This window comes from Notolepis coatsorum (genome assembly GCF_963971535.1).
Source record: "Notolepis coatsorum genome assembly, chromosome: 18".
In the NCBI taxonomy this organism is placed as follows: domain Eukaryota; kingdom Metazoa; phylum Chordata; class Actinopteri; order Aulopiformes; family Paralepididae; genus Notolepis; species Notolepis coatsorum.
The window spans coordinates 64,274,844-64,296,443 of record NC_140182.1 but is presented as its reverse complement, the minus strand read 5'-3'; the positions used below and the strand labels follow the sequence as shown (position 1 = coordinate 64,296,443).

At 44.3% G+C, this 21,600-nt stretch overlaps 1 protein-coding gene across 2 annotated transcripts in view; it reads left to right on the top strand.

Moving 5' to 3' along the window:
* The first annotated feature begins 9,950 nt into the window (after positions 1–9,950).
* blm (BLM RecQ like helicase) overlaps positions 9,951–21,600 on the top strand; it is a 35,076-nt gene continuing 23,426 nt past the window's right edge. For both annotated transcript variants that reach the window (XM_084334269.1, XM_084334268.1), the window contains exons 1-7: positions 9,951–10,242; positions 14,988–15,781; positions 15,904–16,054; positions 16,574–16,677; positions 17,056–17,188; positions 18,787–19,538; positions 19,958–20,134. In XM_084334269.1, the coding sequence (XP_084190395.1) occupies positions 10,148–10,242; positions 14,988–15,781; positions 15,904–16,054; positions 16,574–16,677; positions 17,056–17,188; positions 18,787–19,538; positions 19,958–20,134 (2,206 nt within the window). In that variant the 5' untranslated portion in view covers positions 9,951–10,147. The remainder of the gene's footprint in view (positions 10,243–14,987; positions 15,782–15,903; positions 16,055–16,573; positions 16,678–17,055; positions 17,189–18,786; positions 19,539–19,957; positions 20,135–21,600) is intronic.

The following is a 21,600-nucleotide window of genomic DNA, read 5'->3' as shown; positions in this document are numbered from 1 at the left end:
TTTCAGAGGTGAAGAGCTGTATCCCTCTAGAAAAGGTGACTTATTCACTAAGGAACAGGGTTGATCATTTCAATCAAATTTGGCAGCCTTTTCTGGACTATCTAGGAGCTCTCCCACCCGACTTGACTGAATGACCTTCTCATTGATCTCTCTAGTAGCTCCATTCTGGTAAAGATGTGTTGAGGTCATCCTGTATCTCTCAATGTCTCTGAAAATATTGTTATTTTTTGTTCTGTTTTTATTTAATTTTAATTGTATTTGTTGTTGTTTGTTTCTGTTTTCCTGATGTGTTTGTTTACATATGTAGGGACCTCTATCACTTTATCCTACACATTTACAACCATTTACCATAGGCGTATATAGGCACCCACATATAGTTGTTGTTATTGTTGCTGTTATTACTGTCCTGTGATTGTCTCAGTAGTCATTTGTGTATGTTTTGAATAATGGAAAATATAAATAAAATATAAAAAAAATTTAAAATGCAATCAATCAACCAAAGCAAATTCCTTGTACGTGAAAAGTATACTTGGCAAAGAGCCCCCCCCCCCCCCCCTCATCCGCAACGAAAATCTGATCATTGAACGGAGGGAGAGAGAGAGAGAGAGAGAGAGAGAGAGAGAGAGAGAGAGAGAGAGAGAGAGAACCCCCCCCCCCTTATGCGCAGTAGTGCTTGATTGATTAAAAATTGTATTAACAGATTGCAGAATGGGTACAATACAGTAGAGCTCAATACACACAATTGTTAAGGGGATGCAGACCAGAAAAATACTTTAGTCTTGTTTACATCAGGGTCCCCGTCTAGTTAGGCCTGTCATATTTATACCGGGCACATGTTACCGCCAGTTTTATTATTACATGACTGAACTACAGGGGCGGACCTAGCACATTTGGTGCCCTAGGCGAGATTCACCACTGCGCCGCCCCCCCTTTTACTATCACACAACCGACGGTCGTGAAAGGGTTAACCTTCTGTGTATTGTCGCAGTGAAAATGTTTTTTTTTTTTTTTATAAATGTTTTTATTTTCAATTTTCAACATAGAACAAGACATCACAATACAATACCGTCAATAATAATAAAAATAATGACACTAACAACAGTAATAACATTACAAGACAGGCAAACAGAAAAGAAAAAAGACAATAAAAATTAAATAAGGAAATGACAATAGAAAATAAAATAAATAAAACAAAATAAAATAAGTGTGGCTTTCACGTGTGCGCCTTATCTCGTGTGCTATATATACGTGTGTTCTACCTACCCATATGTGCGTGTGCTTTACCTATGTATATGTTTTATGTGTACATGCATATATGTGTGTTGTGAACGTGTGCATATGACCGTGTATACCCTAGTAGCCCAGAGTGCCTGTACAGTACTACTGCAGCCAAGAGGACACGTACAGTATCAATGTAGTCAAGTGGGTTTGTACAGTATTATTATAGTCAAGAGGGCATGTACAGTGTCACTGTAGTCAAAGGTATATGTACAGCATTACTGTAGTCAAGAGAACATGTACCGTACTACTGTAGCCAAGAGGACATGTACAGTATCAATGTGGTCAAGTGGGCATGTACAGTACTACTGTAGTCAAGTGGACATGTACAGTGTTACTGTAGTCAAGGGTACCTGTACAGCACTACTGTAGTCAAGAGAACATGTACAGTATTACCGCAGTCAAGAGAACATGTACAGTGCCACTGTAGTCAATAGGACATGTACAGTATTTACAATGCCAGTACCGTAGACAAAACAAGGCAGCAGTGGGAGGTTACTGGTAATGGGGAAATCCGGCGAGTACAGTGGTGGACAGTGCAGGCCCAATATGCGACAGATAGGGGTCCCAGATCTCATAAAAAGTGTCCAACTTGGAATGCAGCATACACGTAATATACTCACAGGGGATACATTCCATTATGATATTGTGCCATGACCTCATTGACGGGACCTCGTCCTTGATCCAAAACAACAGGATGTTCTTTCTAGCAGCAAATGTCAACAAATTGAACAGTCTCTTATGTTTGGAATTGGTAACATGAATATCTGGGAGGCCCAGCAAAAGGCAGAGGGGATCCAGCTCGATGGGGGTGTGAAATATGTCAGACAGTTCTTCTACAACGTCGTACCAGTAGCTCTGTAGTTTTACACAGGTCCAAAAACAGTGGACGTGATTTCCAATCTCTATCTTGCATTTAAAGCAAAGTGGGGACGTATTGGGATCCATTTTACTTTTACGGGCGGGGGTAATATGAATGCGATGCAATATTCTAATTTGGATGGCCTTGGTGCGGTTACAAACCGAGATTTCTTTTGCGTAGGTCCACGTATCCTGCCAGTCTGCATCTGTGATTTCTATGTCCAAATCCTCTTCCCAGGACTGTTTAGTAACATAGGAAGATAAAGATGAATTAAGGTTCAGAGTACTATAGAAGATAGATATTTGTTTTTTGGGGATCTGTAAGGAGAGGGCTTTCTCCACCTGCGAGGTGGAGATGTCAGTTAAAAGTGAGGTGTCCTTGGTGATAAACTGCCTAATTTGTAGGTACCTAAAAAATTCCGCTTTCAATAGGCCATATCGCTGCTGCAGCTGTGTAAAGGACATTAGGGTCCGGCCATCAAACAGGTGGCCAAGATCGGTTATGCCCTGCCTATACCAGGTCTTGAAGCCGCCGCCGACTTGGTTTGGCTTAAAGTCGGGATTGTCTACAATCGGGGTAAGAGGAGAGGTCAGCTTGGCTCGGCCCTCCACCTTACGGACAGTCTTCCAGGCCTTGACGGAACATAATGTGATGGGGTTGGAGCACACCTTCCTCACAGACCTAAAGTCTTTGATAAATAGTAGGTTCCACAAGGGGGACTTAGATTGTGAGGATTCAACGTCCAGCCATATTGACAGTGGGTCTGCTCTGAACCAGCCGACCATCACCCTAAGGTGTGCCGCCAGTTGGTAGTGTCTAATATTAGGTAGGTCTAGACCCCCATCTTCACTATCCATCTGTAATTTGGCCATTTTCAGACGCGGTTTCTTCCCATTCCAAATGAATGAGCTTAGCCAGCCTTCCAGCACCTTGATAACCTTGTTTGTCAGCAGCACTGGGATCATTTGAAGAGGGTACAACAGTCTGGGGAGTACGTTCATCTTGACGAGGGCAATCCTACCCAGCCAGGAGATCGGTAAGGGGGCCCATCTAACTAAGTCTGCCCTTATGGTGTCTAAAAGAGGGGGGAAATTGGCCTTAGCCAACGTATCATAGGTGGGTGTCACAAATACTCCTAGGTAAACGAAGCCGGAGGGCGACCAGCGAAATGGGAAGGGCTCGGGCAGTATCGGGATAGATTTGAGTGTCCCAAGTGGCATTGCTTCGGATTTGGAAACGTTTATTTTGTACCCCGAGAAGGTTCCAAATGTGGAAATCATGCGGGTCAGACATGGAATTGAAGAGTCAGGCTTAGACACAAAGATCAGCACGTCGTCCGCGTAAAGGGTGATTTTGTGCTCCCTCCCGCCCACTCTAATACCTGAGATCTCGGCTGACTGCCTTACGGCCTGTGCGAGTGGTTCTATGGCCATGTCGAATAGTAAAGGGCTAAGAGGATCCCCCTGGGGATTCCCCCGCTGCAGAGGAAAGTTGCTAGACCTAAGTCCATTAGTCAGGACCGCCGACATTCGCGAGTTGTAAAGAACCTTGACCCAGTCAATAAAGGTGTCACCTAAGCCAAATTCAGCGAGGGTTAAAAATAGATACGGCCATTCTACACGGTCAAACGCCTTCTCCGCGTCGAGAGACAGAACCACCGCGGGGTGGTCTGTCTCACGAGTCATTTGGATGATATTGAGGAGCCGTCTCATGTTGTCGGTAGAGTTCCTACCCTTAATAAAACCGGTCTGATCTTCATTAATAATAAAAGGGAGTACTTTTTCCAGGCGCATGGACAGGATCTTGGAAAGCAACTTTTGGTCCGAATTGAGTAGGGCTATAGGGCTATAGGAAGCGCACTCCTCAGGGCATTTACCCTTCTTAAGGAGAAGGCCGATATTAGCCTCCCGTAGAGACTGGGGCAGTATTCCCACTTCAGCGGAGTGATTAAGCATTGCCAGCAGGGGATCTAATAGAATATGATCGAACTCTTTATAAAACTCGCATCCGAAACCGTCCGGGCCCGGAGCCTTACCAGATGGCATAGCCTTAAGGGCGCCCAGAGCTTCTTCCTTCGTAATTGGGGCGTTAAGGAGCAAGTTCTGATCTTTCGATACCTTAGGGAGGTGTAATTCAGCGAAGAAGGCCTGCATGTCAGAGAGAGCACCATCGGGTCGCTCGGTCCTATAGAGTTGGGCATAGAAAGAGGCAAACTCTTTGTTAATAGTTTTGGTGTCAAAGGACCTGACCCCGTTGGAGTCGGAGATTGAGGCTATTACTTGGGTGTCAGCCCTTTTTTTTGCCAAGTTAGCCAGGAACCTACCCGGCTTGTCACCGTGTTCGTACATTCTCTGTTTGGCAAATTTAAGAGAATATTCGGCGTCCTGGATCAGAAGAGTGTTTAGCGCCGCTCTGGTGGCCGTAAGCTCCATAAGCACAGCCGGGGCTGGGTTTGAAACATGCTGATTTTCAAGGTCGGCTAGTTTGGATTCAAGAAGTTTACATTGTTCATTTTTCTTGCGCTTCTTGGATGATACATAAGATATAATCAGTCCACGAGAAAAGACCTTAGATGTTTCCCAGAGTAGAGACGGGTTATCCGTAGAGCGAAAGTTAATTGAGTAGAAAATTTTAAATTCCGATTCGAAATAGGAGACAAATATATCATCTTTGAGGAGGTATGGGTTGAGGCGCCAACGCCTCGACAGCGCTCTCTCTTCTGACAGGGAGTAGACCAGGTATATAGGGGCGTGATCCGATAGAACGATGCTTCCGATTGTGCAGGACGATACTAGAAAGAGCTTAGAGGAAGGGATGAAGAAATAGTCTATTCTGCTGTTGCTCTTGTGTGGGCCGCTAAAAAAGGTGAACTTCAGTTCTGATGGGCAAAGGGTTCTCCAGACATCTGAGTATCCAGTGTCTTCGCATAGGGAGGTGAGCGTCTTTGCTTGCCTAGAGGGGGGAGCCAGACTGGGTGGGAGTTTGTCAAGAGACGGTATGAGGTGACAATTAAAGTCTCCGCCCACAAAGGCGTTCTCAGAGGCCAGGCCATTAAACTCAGCAAATATCTTGGATAGAAAGTCAGGGGAATAGCCTAGGGGACAGTATACATTCATACATGTCATTTCTTTACCCTTAAGAACCCCTTTGATAATCACATAGCGACCTTGGCTATCCACAGAGGAAGTTATAAGTCTAAAGGGGAGATTTTTATTGATCAATATGGCCACGCCCCTACTAAACGTAGAATAGTTTGTAGCAAAGACCTGTCCTACCCAGCTCTTTTGGAGTTTAGCAGTGTCGTTGGGCCCCATATGAGTTTCTTGTAAAAAAGCAATCGACACATTCTCCCTCCTTAAAAAGGTCAGAATCGCCTTCCTCTTAGCCAACCTCTGCAGGCCTCGAACATTCCAGGAGCAGAGCTTGAAGCTCTCAGAGTTAGCCGTAGCCATAGAACATTGAAGGGCGTGTAGGTGGGGCAGACCTGGGCAAGCCTGTGGGCATGTAGAATTCACTTAACCTAAACACTATACACACGTATTTCGAGCCATACATAAAACATATAATAATGACATAAAAAACATATAAATGTGTGGGACCGGTGGGTCTTTCCCCAACATCACAGGGACTCACCAACATTTCCAGAGACTTCAAACCTACCACTCGTAGAACCATCTCCATGGCCAACTGCCACATTTCCCTGTATACAAAAGTGCCTCAGAGTGTAAAGCAAACAAAAAAATAAAAATAAAAATCAAATTGAACCATAAGCCAATAGTAAGGTCAACGGCTGGAACCCAGAACTGTCGGTAAAAAGGGGGGGGGGGTGTATCTGCCAGGCATGCTGCGACAAAACAGGCGCGCAGTACCTCCACCAGGCCGGGAGGGGGCGATACCCTGTCCGCGAGACTGTTATCTCCCCTGACGCTGGTTCGACCCTACACAGTTATGCCTCCCCACCAGAGGAGGGCGCTGTGCCGGGGGCCGCCCGCCGCTCCCGCGAGCACATTGTCAGCAGCAAACATTAATGGGAGTGTCGTAAATTAATTGAATCAAAAATGTACAATAGTGCTAAGTAATGAATTTAAGAGACAGCATCTCTAAGGGAAATAAGATTCAGTGTGCAAACAGTCTGGTTAATAATAGACTTGGGACATCCACAAAGTGGTTTGCTAAAGTCATAAACGAAGTCCCTCCACTATATGCTAATGATAGAACTGAAGGATGTGGGTGATCAGTTCAAAAGATAGACCAAAGCATTGGTGCAAAACCTTCCCCCCCTGTCACAGTTGGAAACCTTCTGGTCACCTTACGTAACATGCCCCAACAGAAAGGAAGGTCGGAGGGCGTTTTAGGGCCGTCAGTAGAGCCGTAGCAGGAAATAGCGTGCAGCTGGTAAAAACACAGGTTAATGACTTACAAATGTAGAAAGTTAAAACTCTAAAATAAGCAAGTTATTAATCAACTGATAAAAATAAGGGGCAAATTAAGGAAAAGCAAGCACAAGGAGACTAAGAAATGGACTGATTGTCCACTGAGAAGTGGAATAATTTGACTCATGCGTAAAAGGAAAAACAGCCATAATTAATACATATCACTGTCAAAAGAAAATAAGATTCTAGTTAAAGATAGTTAAAGAGCCATCACTAGAGAGAAACTAAATTAAATAAAACAGGATTTAGAACTTAAAATAAGTAAAAACAACAGTAAGGGCCTGTTCTCATAAAAACACATTACATATGAAATACAAGGGATTTGCATCAAACAGTATACAAGACTGTTATAAGAAACTGTGGCCGCAATGATCTATAAATCTGAATTAGAAAGGAGTAGATAGTCGAGCACAATCTGGAAATGTAACAGTAAAAAGCAATAAGTAAAACTAGAATAAAACTATATTTCTCATCTGTTGAAAAGTAGTGTGTGTACCCTGATGTAAACTTTGAAAAAGGGATTTTGCAAATCTAAATCCCTTTGGCAAAGTGGTGTGCTGGTGCTGTGTTGTACCCATTCTGCAAATCTGTGAGCAAGTTATTCATTCATTTAGTCGATCAAAGAATAAACTGTTTAGTCCGTTTTCATTAGAAAGAAGAAAACGTTTGAAATAAGTCATGTCATTTCCTTATTTGGTCAGAGACTGCAGTTCTTTCATGGCAAGCCAATGAAAATAGGGATCGGAGTCTCTGGTCTGTGACATCACAGGGCAAGGACTCGACCACTGGGGGAGGGGTTTTGAGTCCTATAAATCTACCACAGGTTCGAGACATGAAAAAAAACACAACCACGGAGGCCAGGAGCAGATCACGAGGACGAAACGGAGAGAGCATCTTAAAGACGACCCCCAAAACCTACGCTGAAAACTATCCAATCGAGACGTGCTGCAGACGCTGATTATACATAGAAAAGTTGACAAGAACTTTAAGCTGTTTGGATCTTCCAATAAACGACGGCGAGACTGTCTTTGTACCTTAAGCGCCTGGCTCCGACTCCAAATCATTTATAAGACAAATTGAACAGAACGTGTGAGTACAAACAGCCGAGTACTAGAAAGAGATCCACTATACGATCCTGAGACTTTAGCAAATAGAATCATTGAAAAGACACGTTAGGAGCCATGCGGGTTGCATGAACCGGTCGAGAGTCAAACAGGTGGCGCAGCCACGAGACCCCATCTCTCTCGACGTGTAATCAACAGTAAATGCATCCCGGTGGCCATGATCAAAAACATGGCCGGGAGCTGGTATATCGCGCAAAAGTCATAAGCGTGGCAGAAATATCCGAAACGGAATAGAATAGGTCCCGCTCCTTCCGAAACGTTAACAGTTAGCAACCTAGCCCGCGGCTATGGTCGTGCATCAGTACAACAGTCATAACATACTTGTCCCCCCCCTCCCCTTATGTCAAATGAGAAAAATAAAAAGATAACTTTCCAGGCGAGGCCTAATGTCAAGTATTCATCCATACTCACATATGTAATAAGATACCAAATGCGACCCCTTTCTGTGTGATAGCCGTAGCAGTATGCTAACGCTCCATCGCTACTACCCTGTCAGGATCTGATGAGGCCGGTGTCGGGTCCGCGTTCAGCTCCGGTGGAGCCAGCGTCGGGTCCGCGTCTCGCCCCGGTGAAGCTGGTGTCGGGTCCGCGTCTCGCCCCGGTGAAGCTGGTGTCGGGTCCGCGTCTCGCCCCGGTGGAGCCAGCATCAGGCCCACGTCTCGCCCTGGTGAAGCCGGTGTCGGGTCCGCGTCTCGCCCCGGTGGAGCCAGCGTCATGCCCGCGTCTCGCCCTGGTGAAGCCGGTGTCGGGTCTGCGTCTCGCCCTGGCGAAGCCGGTGTCGAGGTCCCTCTGGGTCGGGCCCTCAGGAAGTCCACGGCGTCCTTGGGCGACGGTAGATGCAGCCTGCCCTCCTTGGTTCGGATGATTAGCTTCGCAGGGAACTGGAGCGATGGTTTAAATCCGCGCTTGTACAGGGGCCCCATGACATCACGGTATTGTGAACGTTGCTCGACCACCTCGGGGGGATAATCTTCGAAGATAGCGACTGGTTTCCCTCTGTATGTCAGATTCCCCCTCCTCTTGCGAGCTTCCAGGATAATAGTCTCTTTGATCTTGTAGTGATGTAAGCGGGCAATTACGGCCCTAGGCCTGGAGCCTGGTGCTGGTCTGGGTGTTAGCGTCCTGTGGCAACGGTCAAGCTCCGGTGGTGTAGCGAGGACATCTTTCCCCATGATTTCCACCAGGACCTCCGCGAAAAAGTCACTGGGACGGTTGCTGTGCAGGGATTCGTCCAGGCCCAGGATGCGAATGTTAGAACGCCGACTACGTGATTCAACATCAATTAGCTTGTTTCTTAGCTTGTCGATGACTATATCCTGAGCTGTGCATCTGACTTCTAGCTCCACCATCCTATCCGACCACCTATCCATGCCGTCCTCCACGGAGGTCAGGCGTTGGGTATGGTCTGCGACCTCCTGCTGGAAGCCGTCGAGTCTAGTCTCGAGCGAGGCAGCAAACGTTCTGAACTCCGTGGTGAAGGCCTGTTTGAGCTCATCCATTAGCTTAGCCATGGTAGCCCCATCCACAGGGGCGGTCTCGCTTCTCAAGACTTGTGCAGTCATCACGCTCGTTATTCTTTTTCCTTTTTGGGTCGAATAGTACAGTCTTAGATACGGATGTTGTATATTAGTGGTTCAATCACCTTAAAAATAAAAAAAAATAGGCTTTTTAAAGTAAAATAAAAGTTCGGGAGCGGCAGCGTGGCTCAGAGACTCTCACATCCTTCCGACCCGGAACCGGAACCGTGAAAAGGGTTAACCGGTTGGTAGTGCTGCAATGTTTTGATTTTTGGGGGGGGGGAGGCTCAGACCGACCGACCGTTTTAGATATTTGGCTCATTTTCCCTTATGTTAGGATTTTTTTATGTAAAAATAATGGTTGCAGATATAGAGGGGTGCGCCAAAACTGTGCAGAGCAAAAAAAAAAAAAAAAAAACTATATCGCCTGTAGGAAGGTCCGCCCCTGCTGAACTACACACCGCCTCTGTGTCATTATTATTGCATACTGTATATAGCATACAGAAACAAGAGTCGCCAAGCTTAACCAGTGATAGAACTAGGCGTCACGCGATTGGCGCTGAGAGAAACGTCAGTGGCCAATCAGATCGCGGAAAACTGCAACTCCGTTGGTAAAAGACTACACGCTTCCTGGACCCTACTAAATTTTCTCGGAACTGCATTTCCCAGAATTCACCATTTCTTTATCTCCGCCAATAAGGAGCCAGATGGCTAAATGAGCGCAAAGGACGATTCTCGGCTGCACTGTTTTTGTCCACCGAATGTATAAGGAAAATTAAATTGCCTATATATTTTTACAAACCACATCATGAGGACTGACCTTATTGTTTTAGGTCGGTGAGACTGACTTACCGCAGCCTCTGTAGCGAGATGGACTAGGCAGCAGCAGAAGAAGCTAACAGTTAGTTTAGCCAGCTAGCATACCTGCTAACGATGGCCAGTCTTCCGCAAAATAACCTGAAGGAGCAGCTCGCGAAGCATAGCAATACTACCCAGAGCAAGTTGTCTTTGGCTAAACCTAAACCGGGGTGAGTATGAGCTAAGGTTACTAGTCAAGTTAACTAGATAATGCAACGTTACGTAACATGACAAGTGTACGCTACTGTAGATAAGTTACAGTGGGTGACAATATTGTCACAAGGAAAGATGAAATTACATACCTGGGTGAATGAACTTTATTTAACAGATTGCAGAATGGGTACAATACAGTAGAGCTCAATACATACAAGTGTTAAGGGGATGCAGACCAGAGAAAGACGTTTGTCTTGTTTACATCAGGGTCCCCCATTTTCAATTCATAGTGACATTTATGACAACATACATGACATCATGACATTTATGGCATAGGGACATACATGACACACAGGTATATAGTACTGTTACATTTGTGACATATATGATATGCAAATATACAGTACTGTTACCCATAGATCCTGACAGAGAGTATACATATGATGGGGAGGAGACTGTACATTAGGAGTTTCAAGTTTCAAGTTCAAGTTTCTTTATTAGTTGTCATACAGAAGTACAGAATACTTTTATACAAAATGCTTCTTTCTGTTACGCTCCAGACTGTGCTAGACAAAATAGATAAGTATAAAATAAGTATAGCAAGTATAAAATAGAAGTCACGTACGTAGCCAGTAGGCACAAGTGTTCAGTATGTACAATGTTCAATGCAGAGTAGAAGTAACTGAGTTACCATACAATATACTAATATACAATATACTATATAGTGCAAGGCAGAAATGGGATGAGGTACAATTTAGGTACAATTTACAGTAAGGTGTGATGAGGTATGGGTTGTAGTGCAAATTCTTTACCAATAAATATAAAGTGTGTTCTAAAGTGTGTAAAGTGTGACTGTGTATGAACGAATAATGGACTCTGTAAGCGCTCTGGGGTCACTGGGGTGTCATGAAGAGCGCTATATAAATCCAATCCATTATTATAATTTTTTTTAAAGTGGGTGCTGCAGTGAGTTGTTTGTTTAAAGTGCGTGTGGATGTGTGTGCTGTGAGTGCATTTGATGGTTGTTACATAGTGTTATTGTTCGTTGAGCATCCTGATGGCCTCGGGATAGAAGCTTCTTCGGAGTCTTTCTGTGCTTGCCATGAGACTCCGGTATCGCTTGCCTGACCGCAGCAGTTCAAAGAGGCAGTTGTTTGGGTGGCTGGAGTCTTTGATAATTCTCTTAGCCTTACCCATGCACCGCTTGTTGTAAATGTTCTGGAGAATGGGAAGCCCCCCTCCAATTGTGCGTTCGGCTGAACTGGCCACTGTAGTCTGCTGGGGGGTGGGAGAGAAATATACATACGGTGGGGGGAGAGAATATATACATACGGTGGGGAGGAGACTGTACATTAGGAGGGGGTGGGTGGGTGGGAGAGAAATATACATACGGTGGGGAGAGAATAATATACATACGGTGGGGAGGAGACTGTCTATTAGGAGGGGGTGGGGGGGTTTGGACATTTACGTGGCCAGTTTCGAATAGCAGCCTCCCGTAGGTGCTCTTTTAGAGCGGTTTTGAATGTTGTAGGGATTCACATTCCTTTACAGCTTTGGGTAGGGCGTTCCACATTGATGTGGCATAATTGCTAAACGTGTTTAGTCCCTTGTTTGAGCCGAATCTGGGTTTAACATGATTTGTTGAGCTTCCTCTGGTGTTGTGGTCGTGGTATTCACTGACCTTTGGGAAGTATTTTGACATGTTTGGGTACCTTAGTCGTATAGTGTCTTGTAGACCAGGCCCATTGCAAGTTGCTGTACTCTGTCATCTACTCTAAGCCATCCTAGGTAATCAAAGTGGGCAGGGGTGAGGTGGGTTCTAGGGGTAAGGTCAAGTAGTTTGTTTTGTGATGTTTGTAATCTTGTTTTTAGTGCCTTTGAGGTGCTTTGGTACCATGAGGTGCAAGCATAGTCGTAGTACCCTTGAATGAGTGCTAACTCTCGTTACCACAACGCTTTACAGTATTTTCACAGCACTTTCGCAACATTACCGTAAAACATGAACACCGTTGTGATCCACATACACAACAGTTAGCTCTCAGAATAGCCAGTTAGCCCGCAGCACCAGCAACGGTAAGCGTGTCTCATTTAATTTCCACCACTGAAGCGGGGTTTCCCCTCCTCCTGTGTGTAGACAACCAGCTCTGCGTGTGCTCTCTCCACTAGTGAGGAGTCGGACTGGTCTCGCCCTCTGCTGGTGGCCTGGCGCGTGTGTGCACTACAACCAACCACTGTCAAAACTCCGTTTCACTGTAATAGAAACTGAAACGCATCTGTGATTTTGACGGTATTGATCTTCAATACCGTCGGGATTTCTAAATACCCTGGTATACCGTAATACCGCCCAAGCCTAGGATGGACCCTAGGTATGTAATTTCATCTTTCCTTGTGACAATATTGTCACCCACTGTAACTGAAAAGCTGTCGGTCTTGCCGAGATTGTTATTTGATCCGAAGAGAATGGACTCTGTTTTACCCAGGTGTAATGATAGTTTGTTATCAGCGAGCCAGGTGCAGATTCTGCCGAGTTCTGAGCTGAGGGTTTTTTCAACCTGTAACTTGTTCTTGTCAGAGACCAGCAGGGCTGAGTCGTCCGCGAACAAGAACAAGTTGCAGTCACAAGCTGACGACATGTCATTTGCATAAATTAGGAACAGTAGCGGTCCTAGTATGCTTCCTTGTGGAACAGAGGCAAATCTTTCCTGTGACAAAATGGCACCAATGTAATCAAAAGTCAACCAACGAACTAGATTCCTGTACCGGATCTCCTCTCTGGTCAACAAGAATACCCTGAAGACTCTGGCAGGAGCACTCGACTATGCTTGCACCTCATGGTACCAAAGCACCTCAAAGGCGCTAAAAACAAAATTACAAACATCACAAAACAAACTGGTCAGACTACTGCTTGACCTTACTCCTAGAACCCACCTCACCCCTGCCCACGTTGACAACCTAGGATGGCTTAGAGTAGACGACAGAGTACAGCAACTTGCAATGGGCCTGGTCTACAAGATACACTACACCACTAAGGTACCATGTACATGTCAAAATACTTCCCAAAGGTCAGTGAATACCACGACCACAACACCAGAGGGAGCTCCACAAATCATGTTAAACCCAGATTCGGCTCAAACAAGGGACTAAACACGTTTCGCAATTATGCCACATCAATGTGGAACGCCCTACCCACAGCTGTAAAGGAATGTGAATCACTACCCACTTTCAAAACCACTCTCAAAGAGCACCTACGGGAGACTGCCATTCGAAACTGGCCCCTGTAAATATCTAAACCCAACCCCCTCCAATGTACAGTTTCTGCCACCCCGCCTACCCAACCGCTCCCCCCCCACTCCACCCACCAAACCACCTCCAATACAGTTTCCCACCCCACCTACCCAACCTCCTCCAATGTACAGTTTCTTCCCCCTCAAATGTATATACTCCAGTGTTTCCCTTATATGAATCAGGACCGTCCGCCGCTGCTATGAACTAACTAGACTATTAAAATAGATTTATTAAAAAAAAATATATATATATATTTTTTTTTAGTCATTCCATTTGGGCTGTGGGGGGTTCTTAATGTCTGAAGGAGTCGACTGAAGGCTTCTTGTCCCCTGCGAAAGCATGCAATTGGTCCACCAGATGGATACATCTTGATATTTGTCTAGTGTGTTCATTAGACAGGTGAAATCCTCTGTGCAGGGATGTAGCACTACGGATGTTTGGAGGGAGTGAGTTCCAGAGGGTGGGTGCGGCAACAGAGACGGCTCTGGGACCAACAGTCCGCATGTTGGTGGTGGGGATGGAGAGGAGACCGGAGTCAGGACCGCAGCCTCCGAGCGGGATGTAGGGATCTGGCATGGAGGTCAGCTAGGTACCGGGGGACAAGGGAGTGAAGGGCTTTGTAGGTGATGAGGAGGATCTTGAAATTGATGCAGTGATTGATTCCGTATTTACAGGTGAAGACTGACCTGAGGAACAGGCTGCAGGGAGACCATCTGGCCGCTTGTATGCGTCTCAGCATACCAGTGAATTCCCCTACCAAAGAGCCCTGGAGCTTCTTTTCTTTCAAAAGCCCTGATTACAACTACACTGCAAACAAATTTAATCTCATCAAGTGAACATATCTTGTATTTGGTACAATAAGTCCAATATTGAGTAGAATTATCTTGAATTATCTTATCCCACTGGCAGATAATTTAGCTTTTTTTCTGATTTGTCTCCAGAGCACTTCTAGTGTCAGCGGACACACCAAAAGCAAATTCACATGACTCCATGAACATGAATAACCTATCTCAAACAATTCTACGGTAATTTTAAGTTATTTCACCTGCAGCGCGTGTTAATATGGATTCCGAATTTCCGACGGCACGTGCGCACGCACAAATACGGTTCCGCCAGCGTGCGCGCAGCACAGCACCGCTGTTGAATTTTTTTCAGGGGAAACACTGTACTCTCTTTTCAGACTCCTTTTGTACACATAAACAGTACTGTATTTGTAGATCTGGTATGTCATAAATGTCTAGATGCAACAGTACTGTCTACCTGTATGTCATGTATGTCATATATGTTATGATGAATTGAAAATGGGGGACCCTGATGTAAACAAGACGAAAGTCTTTCTCTGGTCTGCATCCCCTTAACAATTGTGTGTATTGAGCTGTACTGTATTGTACCCATTCTGCAATCTGTTAATACAATTTTCAATCAATCAAGTCATAGCAAGCATAACTAACGTCAGTCACCGTACTCTCTTTTACAGGGGCTTTTGTTTCAAGAAGAAGTCCACATCAACTGTCGCTACAGTGGACGTTCTCACCAAGGTAAACAGCTCGGATGCTTTGGCAAACAGGAGTGTCAATATTCGACATATCAGTTCAGTAACAACCTCTTCTCTGCCGTTTTCAAATAAGCCTGAAAGACCTCTTGCCAAAATCAACAACTTCTTCTCGGTAAATTCAAAAGGCAAGTCGGCTATATCCCCAGGATCTAACTCGTTTCCCGCAAGCAAGTCCTCTCAATCAGCGCCTGCCTCGAAGCCACCCCCTGCCTCCACAAAATGTGACGGGTACCATACCAGTGCTAGTGGCAATGACACCAAAGCCACAGTTTTGGATGCTTCTTTTGGCTTCCCCTTGGATGATTGGGATGATATCGACGACTTTGATACACCTGGCAAATGGAAAAGTGTCTCACAGAGTCCAAGGATCTCTGGGAAGAGTGGGAAGGCACTACCTTTTGCCAGTGTAGAAGTGTCAAAAAGATCAAGCCAAGATGCCTCTGTTGGGGCTTGGCCCTCAAAGGTCAGCGACAGTGCTCTGGGCAAACGCAGTCCTGCCGAAAGAGGAGAACCTGGTACCAAAAAGAATCAACTGGAGCATGATACGGATAGCGCCAGAGCTTCCCCCGAAGACTGTTCCATTGAGGAACCAGCAGAGTGGGAGGTGGAGGATTCACCCGTTAAGATGGCACGACGAAATCCTTCTGCTCGTCTCAAAGCTATTTCGAGTGAAGAGGACAGCAATAGTGTGCCTGAGCCTATTGAAGAAACCACAGGTATCTAGACATAATGAGTAGCACTTCAACATCTGGATCTAAGATATGTCATCGATGTAGTGCATTATTGTCCCCATAATATGCTTTGTTAGACGTAATTTTCTTTCTCCCTGTAAATGCAGGTGATACGCATAAATGGATTGACCCAGATGTCATAGATCTTGATGACCTTGATGAAGAGTCCAAGTATGCTGATGGTTATGATTTAGATGTTGTTCCCCCTTCTCCAATAACCGATGAGATCAATTATGCCATTTCTACAAAAAACAAAAGGTTTGTTTTCTTTCAGTTGCCATATGTTTTATTTATGAATTCATATAGAAAGAAAGAAGGTCCAAGACACTTATGTGGAGTCACTTGCTGAAAAAGCCTTTATTCAGTTTGGCTAAAACATTAAAATAGCTGGCAGGCATTGCGTTGTGGCTACATAAGTCTTTCGTCAGTAACAGTTGCGATTGGAGGATCGGGAAAGGAGGGCGGGATTGAGATGGGTCAATTGATGTCCTGGTTTAAGATCAGTATGAGTGCGTTATTTCTATTCTATTATTTCTATTCTATACTTTTACTCTTACTCAAGGTATATATTCATATTCAAATTTTGTATTGCCTATATTTATTGTAACGTATAGTATAACAGATACAGACCCTCACTGTTTGTTTTTTCTCACATTTTTATATTGATCTAATTTGATTGCCTATACCTTTCTCTCCGCTCCCCCCCTCCCCCATGCTGCTATGACACCTGATTTTCCCCAAGGGGATCAATAAAGGAATATCTTATCTTACCTACAGGCTGAAGTCAGTTGACTCTGCCAGCAGAGACAGCCCTGTAATACTAAAGGAACCTGTGACAACCCGACGTGAAGTCTCTGATGGCCCCCCTAAAGAGAAAGCAGGTTGGTGATGAGCCTTTTTCTCTCTAACCAGGTGGTATAATTCACCATGTTTCAGAGGTTCTACTCTTTGGCCTTGCATTTTTTTTTGTAGATGCAAAGCACCTCATAGGCTCACGACTAGCTACTCTGCCTCTAGTGGCAGCTCACAGACATTGCACTTTGTGTAACTTTGTGATTAGCATCATTGAATAAAACCCACTGAAAAGCCTGCAATGTCAGGTCTCTAATATAAACTTAAACTATGATCAGTAATGCAATTTACAATGCAATATAACAAATATGGGTGTATGATGTGGTACATGAGTATGTTTATCATCTATGACACTTTGTGTCCTTGTAAATTGATTGATTTTGGCCTTGCTTATTTTTTCTGTTTAGTCACCAGTCCTAAGTCAGAAGAGCAACTCATCAACATCATGCAGTCCATTTGCGCCTTGGTTGATTCCATCCCTGAACATGAACTGATAGGCCTGTCCTGTGGAACACAGCTCTTACTGCAGAGGGCTCACAGGTGAGACAACTTAGCGTATCCTTAATTATGTTTAACATTTAACACATCTTATTGCCATCTCCATCAAAAAAACAACATCCAAGGATGTACGGTAGCACTTTGAAAACAGGGACAGTGCCTCAGTTTCACCAAATTTATTTTGGCCATCAACAAAACCTAACGTTTCAGCCTTCATCAGATCATGAATGTAGTAGTAATATCATGTGATTTTATATAGGGTGTGAACATTTCTCGATTCTAAGATGCATTGCGATGCGGACGTTGACGATTCAGCATCGATGCAGTGACGGAACATAATCGATTATTAAAATAAAATAAATGTTTGCTAGCTTTTATGTTCTTTTACAATGTAGTGCTTTGGGATTTGCTCCACAACTATTAAGCACCCTACAACAGCTGGATATCGAGATACCTTTCTAGTATCTGTATCATGCAACACAACAACAACATAGTAAAGACATTTATTTTGACATTCTGATTTAAGAACTTTCTAAATAAAAGTAAATCTATCCGATTGCTTGTATTAATTGATGAAAAAGTAGCCATGTGCTGTAATATATTATTGAGATGCATCGTAGAATCTAATCGAATCATGGACAGCTGAATCGTAATCGAATCGTGAGGCCAGTGAAGATTCACAGCTCTACTTCCTAGTGGTTGAATCACATGTGACTGGTAGGAACATGCATATAAACCACTCCTCAAATGGGTGGTAAAGGCCACATGGTACAGATCAGCAAAATTTACTTTTGTAACTTATTTTCAGAAATGACTGATATTTTGAAACTATTTAAGGCCAAAACATATATATATATATATATATATATATATATATATATATATATATATATATATATATAAAAGAAAAAGATAAAAATAAATAAGATTACATTTTTTATTTTATATCGGTCCATATCGGCCCCATCTTGATATCGGACCGATACCGAGTGTAAAAAAAAATTTGTAAAAAAACTGCCATATCGGCCGATATTATATCGGCAGCCGATATTATCGTGCATCACTAGTTACATTTGTTCATGTTAATGCTAATACAACTTGGGTAAGGTCAAAATCAGCAATTCTTTTAAATCATCGAGCCCAGCTCTCTGCGTTGCTACCGGCTTGGCCGGCCGTCATACTAACACAATTGGCAGTGTTAGAGGGTGGGGATTGGACGCTGTGGACAGCGACTCCTACAGGTCGGTTGGGTGACGTCGGTACGGCGGAAACAGGAAGTATCGGGGGCAGCATGAGCCTCCCACGCGTTACTCCTCGCCACAGAGTTCGAGCTGTTGCGGTGAAAAGATGCGACAGGCTGCCTCCTTGTGTACCGGAGGGGACATGTGATGCAAGGCTTCTATCCTCACTACAGCCGACCAGTTGGAGGCATAGTCTAGCAACGTTCAAGACAGGGGAGGGAAGAATTGGAAATACGAAATTGGGATGGGAGAAAAAATAGAAAAATAAGGAGCAAAAGTGGACATAAAAAAGAATAGAGATGAATACAGGGGAATAAACTATTGAAAAACAAAAACAAAGCTGCACTGCTATTGATTTTAACAGCATGTAGTTATTGCCATCTCCCTTTTCTCCCACAGAAAGAGGATTCTTGTGAACGGCGGTGACATGTCATTTAGAACGCAACAGCCCAACAGCACCATGTTCCTGGAACCCAGTTTGAAAGAAAAGCCTTCCTTTTCTTGTGACACTCCCAGTGGAATGTCTTCCGCCAGCCGCCTGTCCATGGGGGACAGGGGACACTCCTCCAAGAGACTCCTTCCGTTCAGGTCTTCCATTGGCTCCGTGGACTACAACAGTGATGTGTTTGAGGAGTCCGACTGCTTGGTAAACGATGTCCGGACTCCGACCACCTCTCACAGACTCGGCGGTCTTGCCAAACCCGCTTGCACCGGGGACGGTGGGAGGACATTCGGTAGAGACCAGAGTCACGGGGATTCTCTGTCGACATACAGCTTCACTAACCCACATAGCGTCTCTAAGAACGCAAGCGTGGGTCTGGACGCTTCCGATCTCTTCTTCTCACCCGAGAGGCCACAGGCTGCGGTGCAGAGGAGCGGGAGTAGCAGCACGGCTGTCAAAACGTCAACAAAAGCGACCGAAAATGCAGAACCGGATGATTTTTACATGGATGACTTCGATATAGACGACTTTAATGAATCCGACATCCCCGGTTACTTCGATGAGCCCCCGAGCTCCTCGGCGTCGAGGCAAGACTCCAGCACTTTGAGTAAAACGGTCAGAGAGGGAGGGTCCAGCAAGTCGATATGGGACAGGAAACCAGCAGCGACACTGGCCCCCGCACCCAAGCCCACAAAGAGCTCTTCTCCAGGCAAGCATCACCTCATATCAAGTCATTGGAATCCTTTGCTGCCGTTTAATAAGCAATCATGTTGATTTTCATGGACTCTCTGTAGTCCATAACATTTTTACTGTTTCATTGAGTGTGTTGGGGAAGGCACGTTCATATTCCGATATTCAAGATAATATATAGATATGAGTATTCAGTCTCTGGATTGGATTGATGCATGTGACTGCCATATGTAATACTGAGGCATGAAATGCCTTATAATGTTTACTGCTGGGTTTTGTGGTCTGTGGTGTTCCATTTCCATGGTAATATTTGCTCAATGTTTACAGGGATATTGGTGATCATGATATGAACAACCTAGGTTTTATCTGGGACATTAGCTAGTATCTACAATATTAATATGCATGTAAACACTCACATTTGTATATCATCCATTGCAGAGGTTGACTACAGAAACCCAGCCCATGATCGCTTTAGAGGGTTTACTTTCCCCCACTCAGCAGAGATGATGAAAATCTTTCACAAGCGCTTTGGTCTTCATCAGTTCAGGTTCAATCAGCTAGAGGCCATCAACGCTACGCTGCTGGGAGAAGACACGTTTATTCTGATGCCCACAGGTACGTTACCAAGAACTCGCATGTAATGTGAATATGTTGTTGCTGCGCTGAGTGCAGTAAAAGCAATACAGATGCCTTACGAAGAATTTGTCTTTTCCCCCCAAATAATTACCTTGAAAGGATTAAATAAGGAATTTGATTCGATAAGATGATTCTATCGATTGCATTCATATTTGATTACAGTTTTTCACAATTGCTAAAACACATTTCACGAAACTGACCTCACTTTTCCCAAAAACTAAACACAAAACACTTTTCTCAAGCTACATACACAACACCTCACATTCTCTTTCAAAACCAAAACTATCACACCAAAAGTCCAAAACAGTTGATCATATGCTCAAAAGCTAACTTTGACACCAAAGTCCCTCTCAAGGCCTGCAAAAATGTAAACGGTACTAAGCATCATTACAATAATTAATTGAAAACACTGTTCAGAATGTGAGAATGTTCTTTTTACAGTTTCACAACCGCCAGGACACATTTTAGAAACCTTTGTATCTGTTCTCAAAATATATGTATTCGGCATTTATAGATTTGTGTGTTTCATAGGAATAGTATGAAAATACAGTATGCAAAAATGTGTAAACACTACAGAGGATCATTACACACAACAATACATGTTTTATTTTATACATTAATTACATAACTCCACTATCCTTATCAATATGTCACAATGTTTTCAATATGTTACAACCCCAACCTTATGTAGCACACACCCCCTGTGGTACTAATGGAGGACTAGACCCCTAGTGGTTGTGCTCAATTCACTTTCAGTTAAATTCAGGAAGTGGGGCGGTCAGGTGGCGTAGCGGAGATTGTGCTCGTCACCAATGCAAGAGGCCGTGGTCTCGACTCCCGGAGTCAGCATTGCCTTGGCTTGGGCTGATCGCTATACTAACTCGTTTGGCTGGGTTAGGGGGAGGGAAGCCGTGGGTGGGAAACTGGCGTTGTGGACAGCGATGCCTACAGGTCAGGTCTGGGCTCTTGCTCAGCGGAGGCAGGACTTGATGAAGGCAGCGTGACCTCCCATGCGTTACGCTTTACCAATGAGAGCCCTCGCTGCCAGGTGAGAAGAGAGCCACTGGCTGTCGCCGCATGTGTCGGAGGAAGCGTGCGGATACTTCAGGGTTCCCTTGTACCGACCAGTAGGAGAACATGCGCACAACAACCAGGTAGGGGAGGAGGGGGAATTGTCACACCGACTAAATTGGGATGGGGAGAAAGAGGATAAAAAAAAAAAAAGATTCAGGAAGTTGGCTTTCTTAACATTTTAAATATTGAAAAACATTAATTGGGAGTAGATTGTCATATCCAATCTGCAGCAAATTAATTGCAGTTAATTTTAATATTTTTAATTGCTTGAATTGAACACAACCCTGTTGGTAACGGAGCTGTTGTCAGAATGTGACCATAATACAGTAATTTTAACATTTTACATTTAGTCATAATTGATCCAAAGCGAC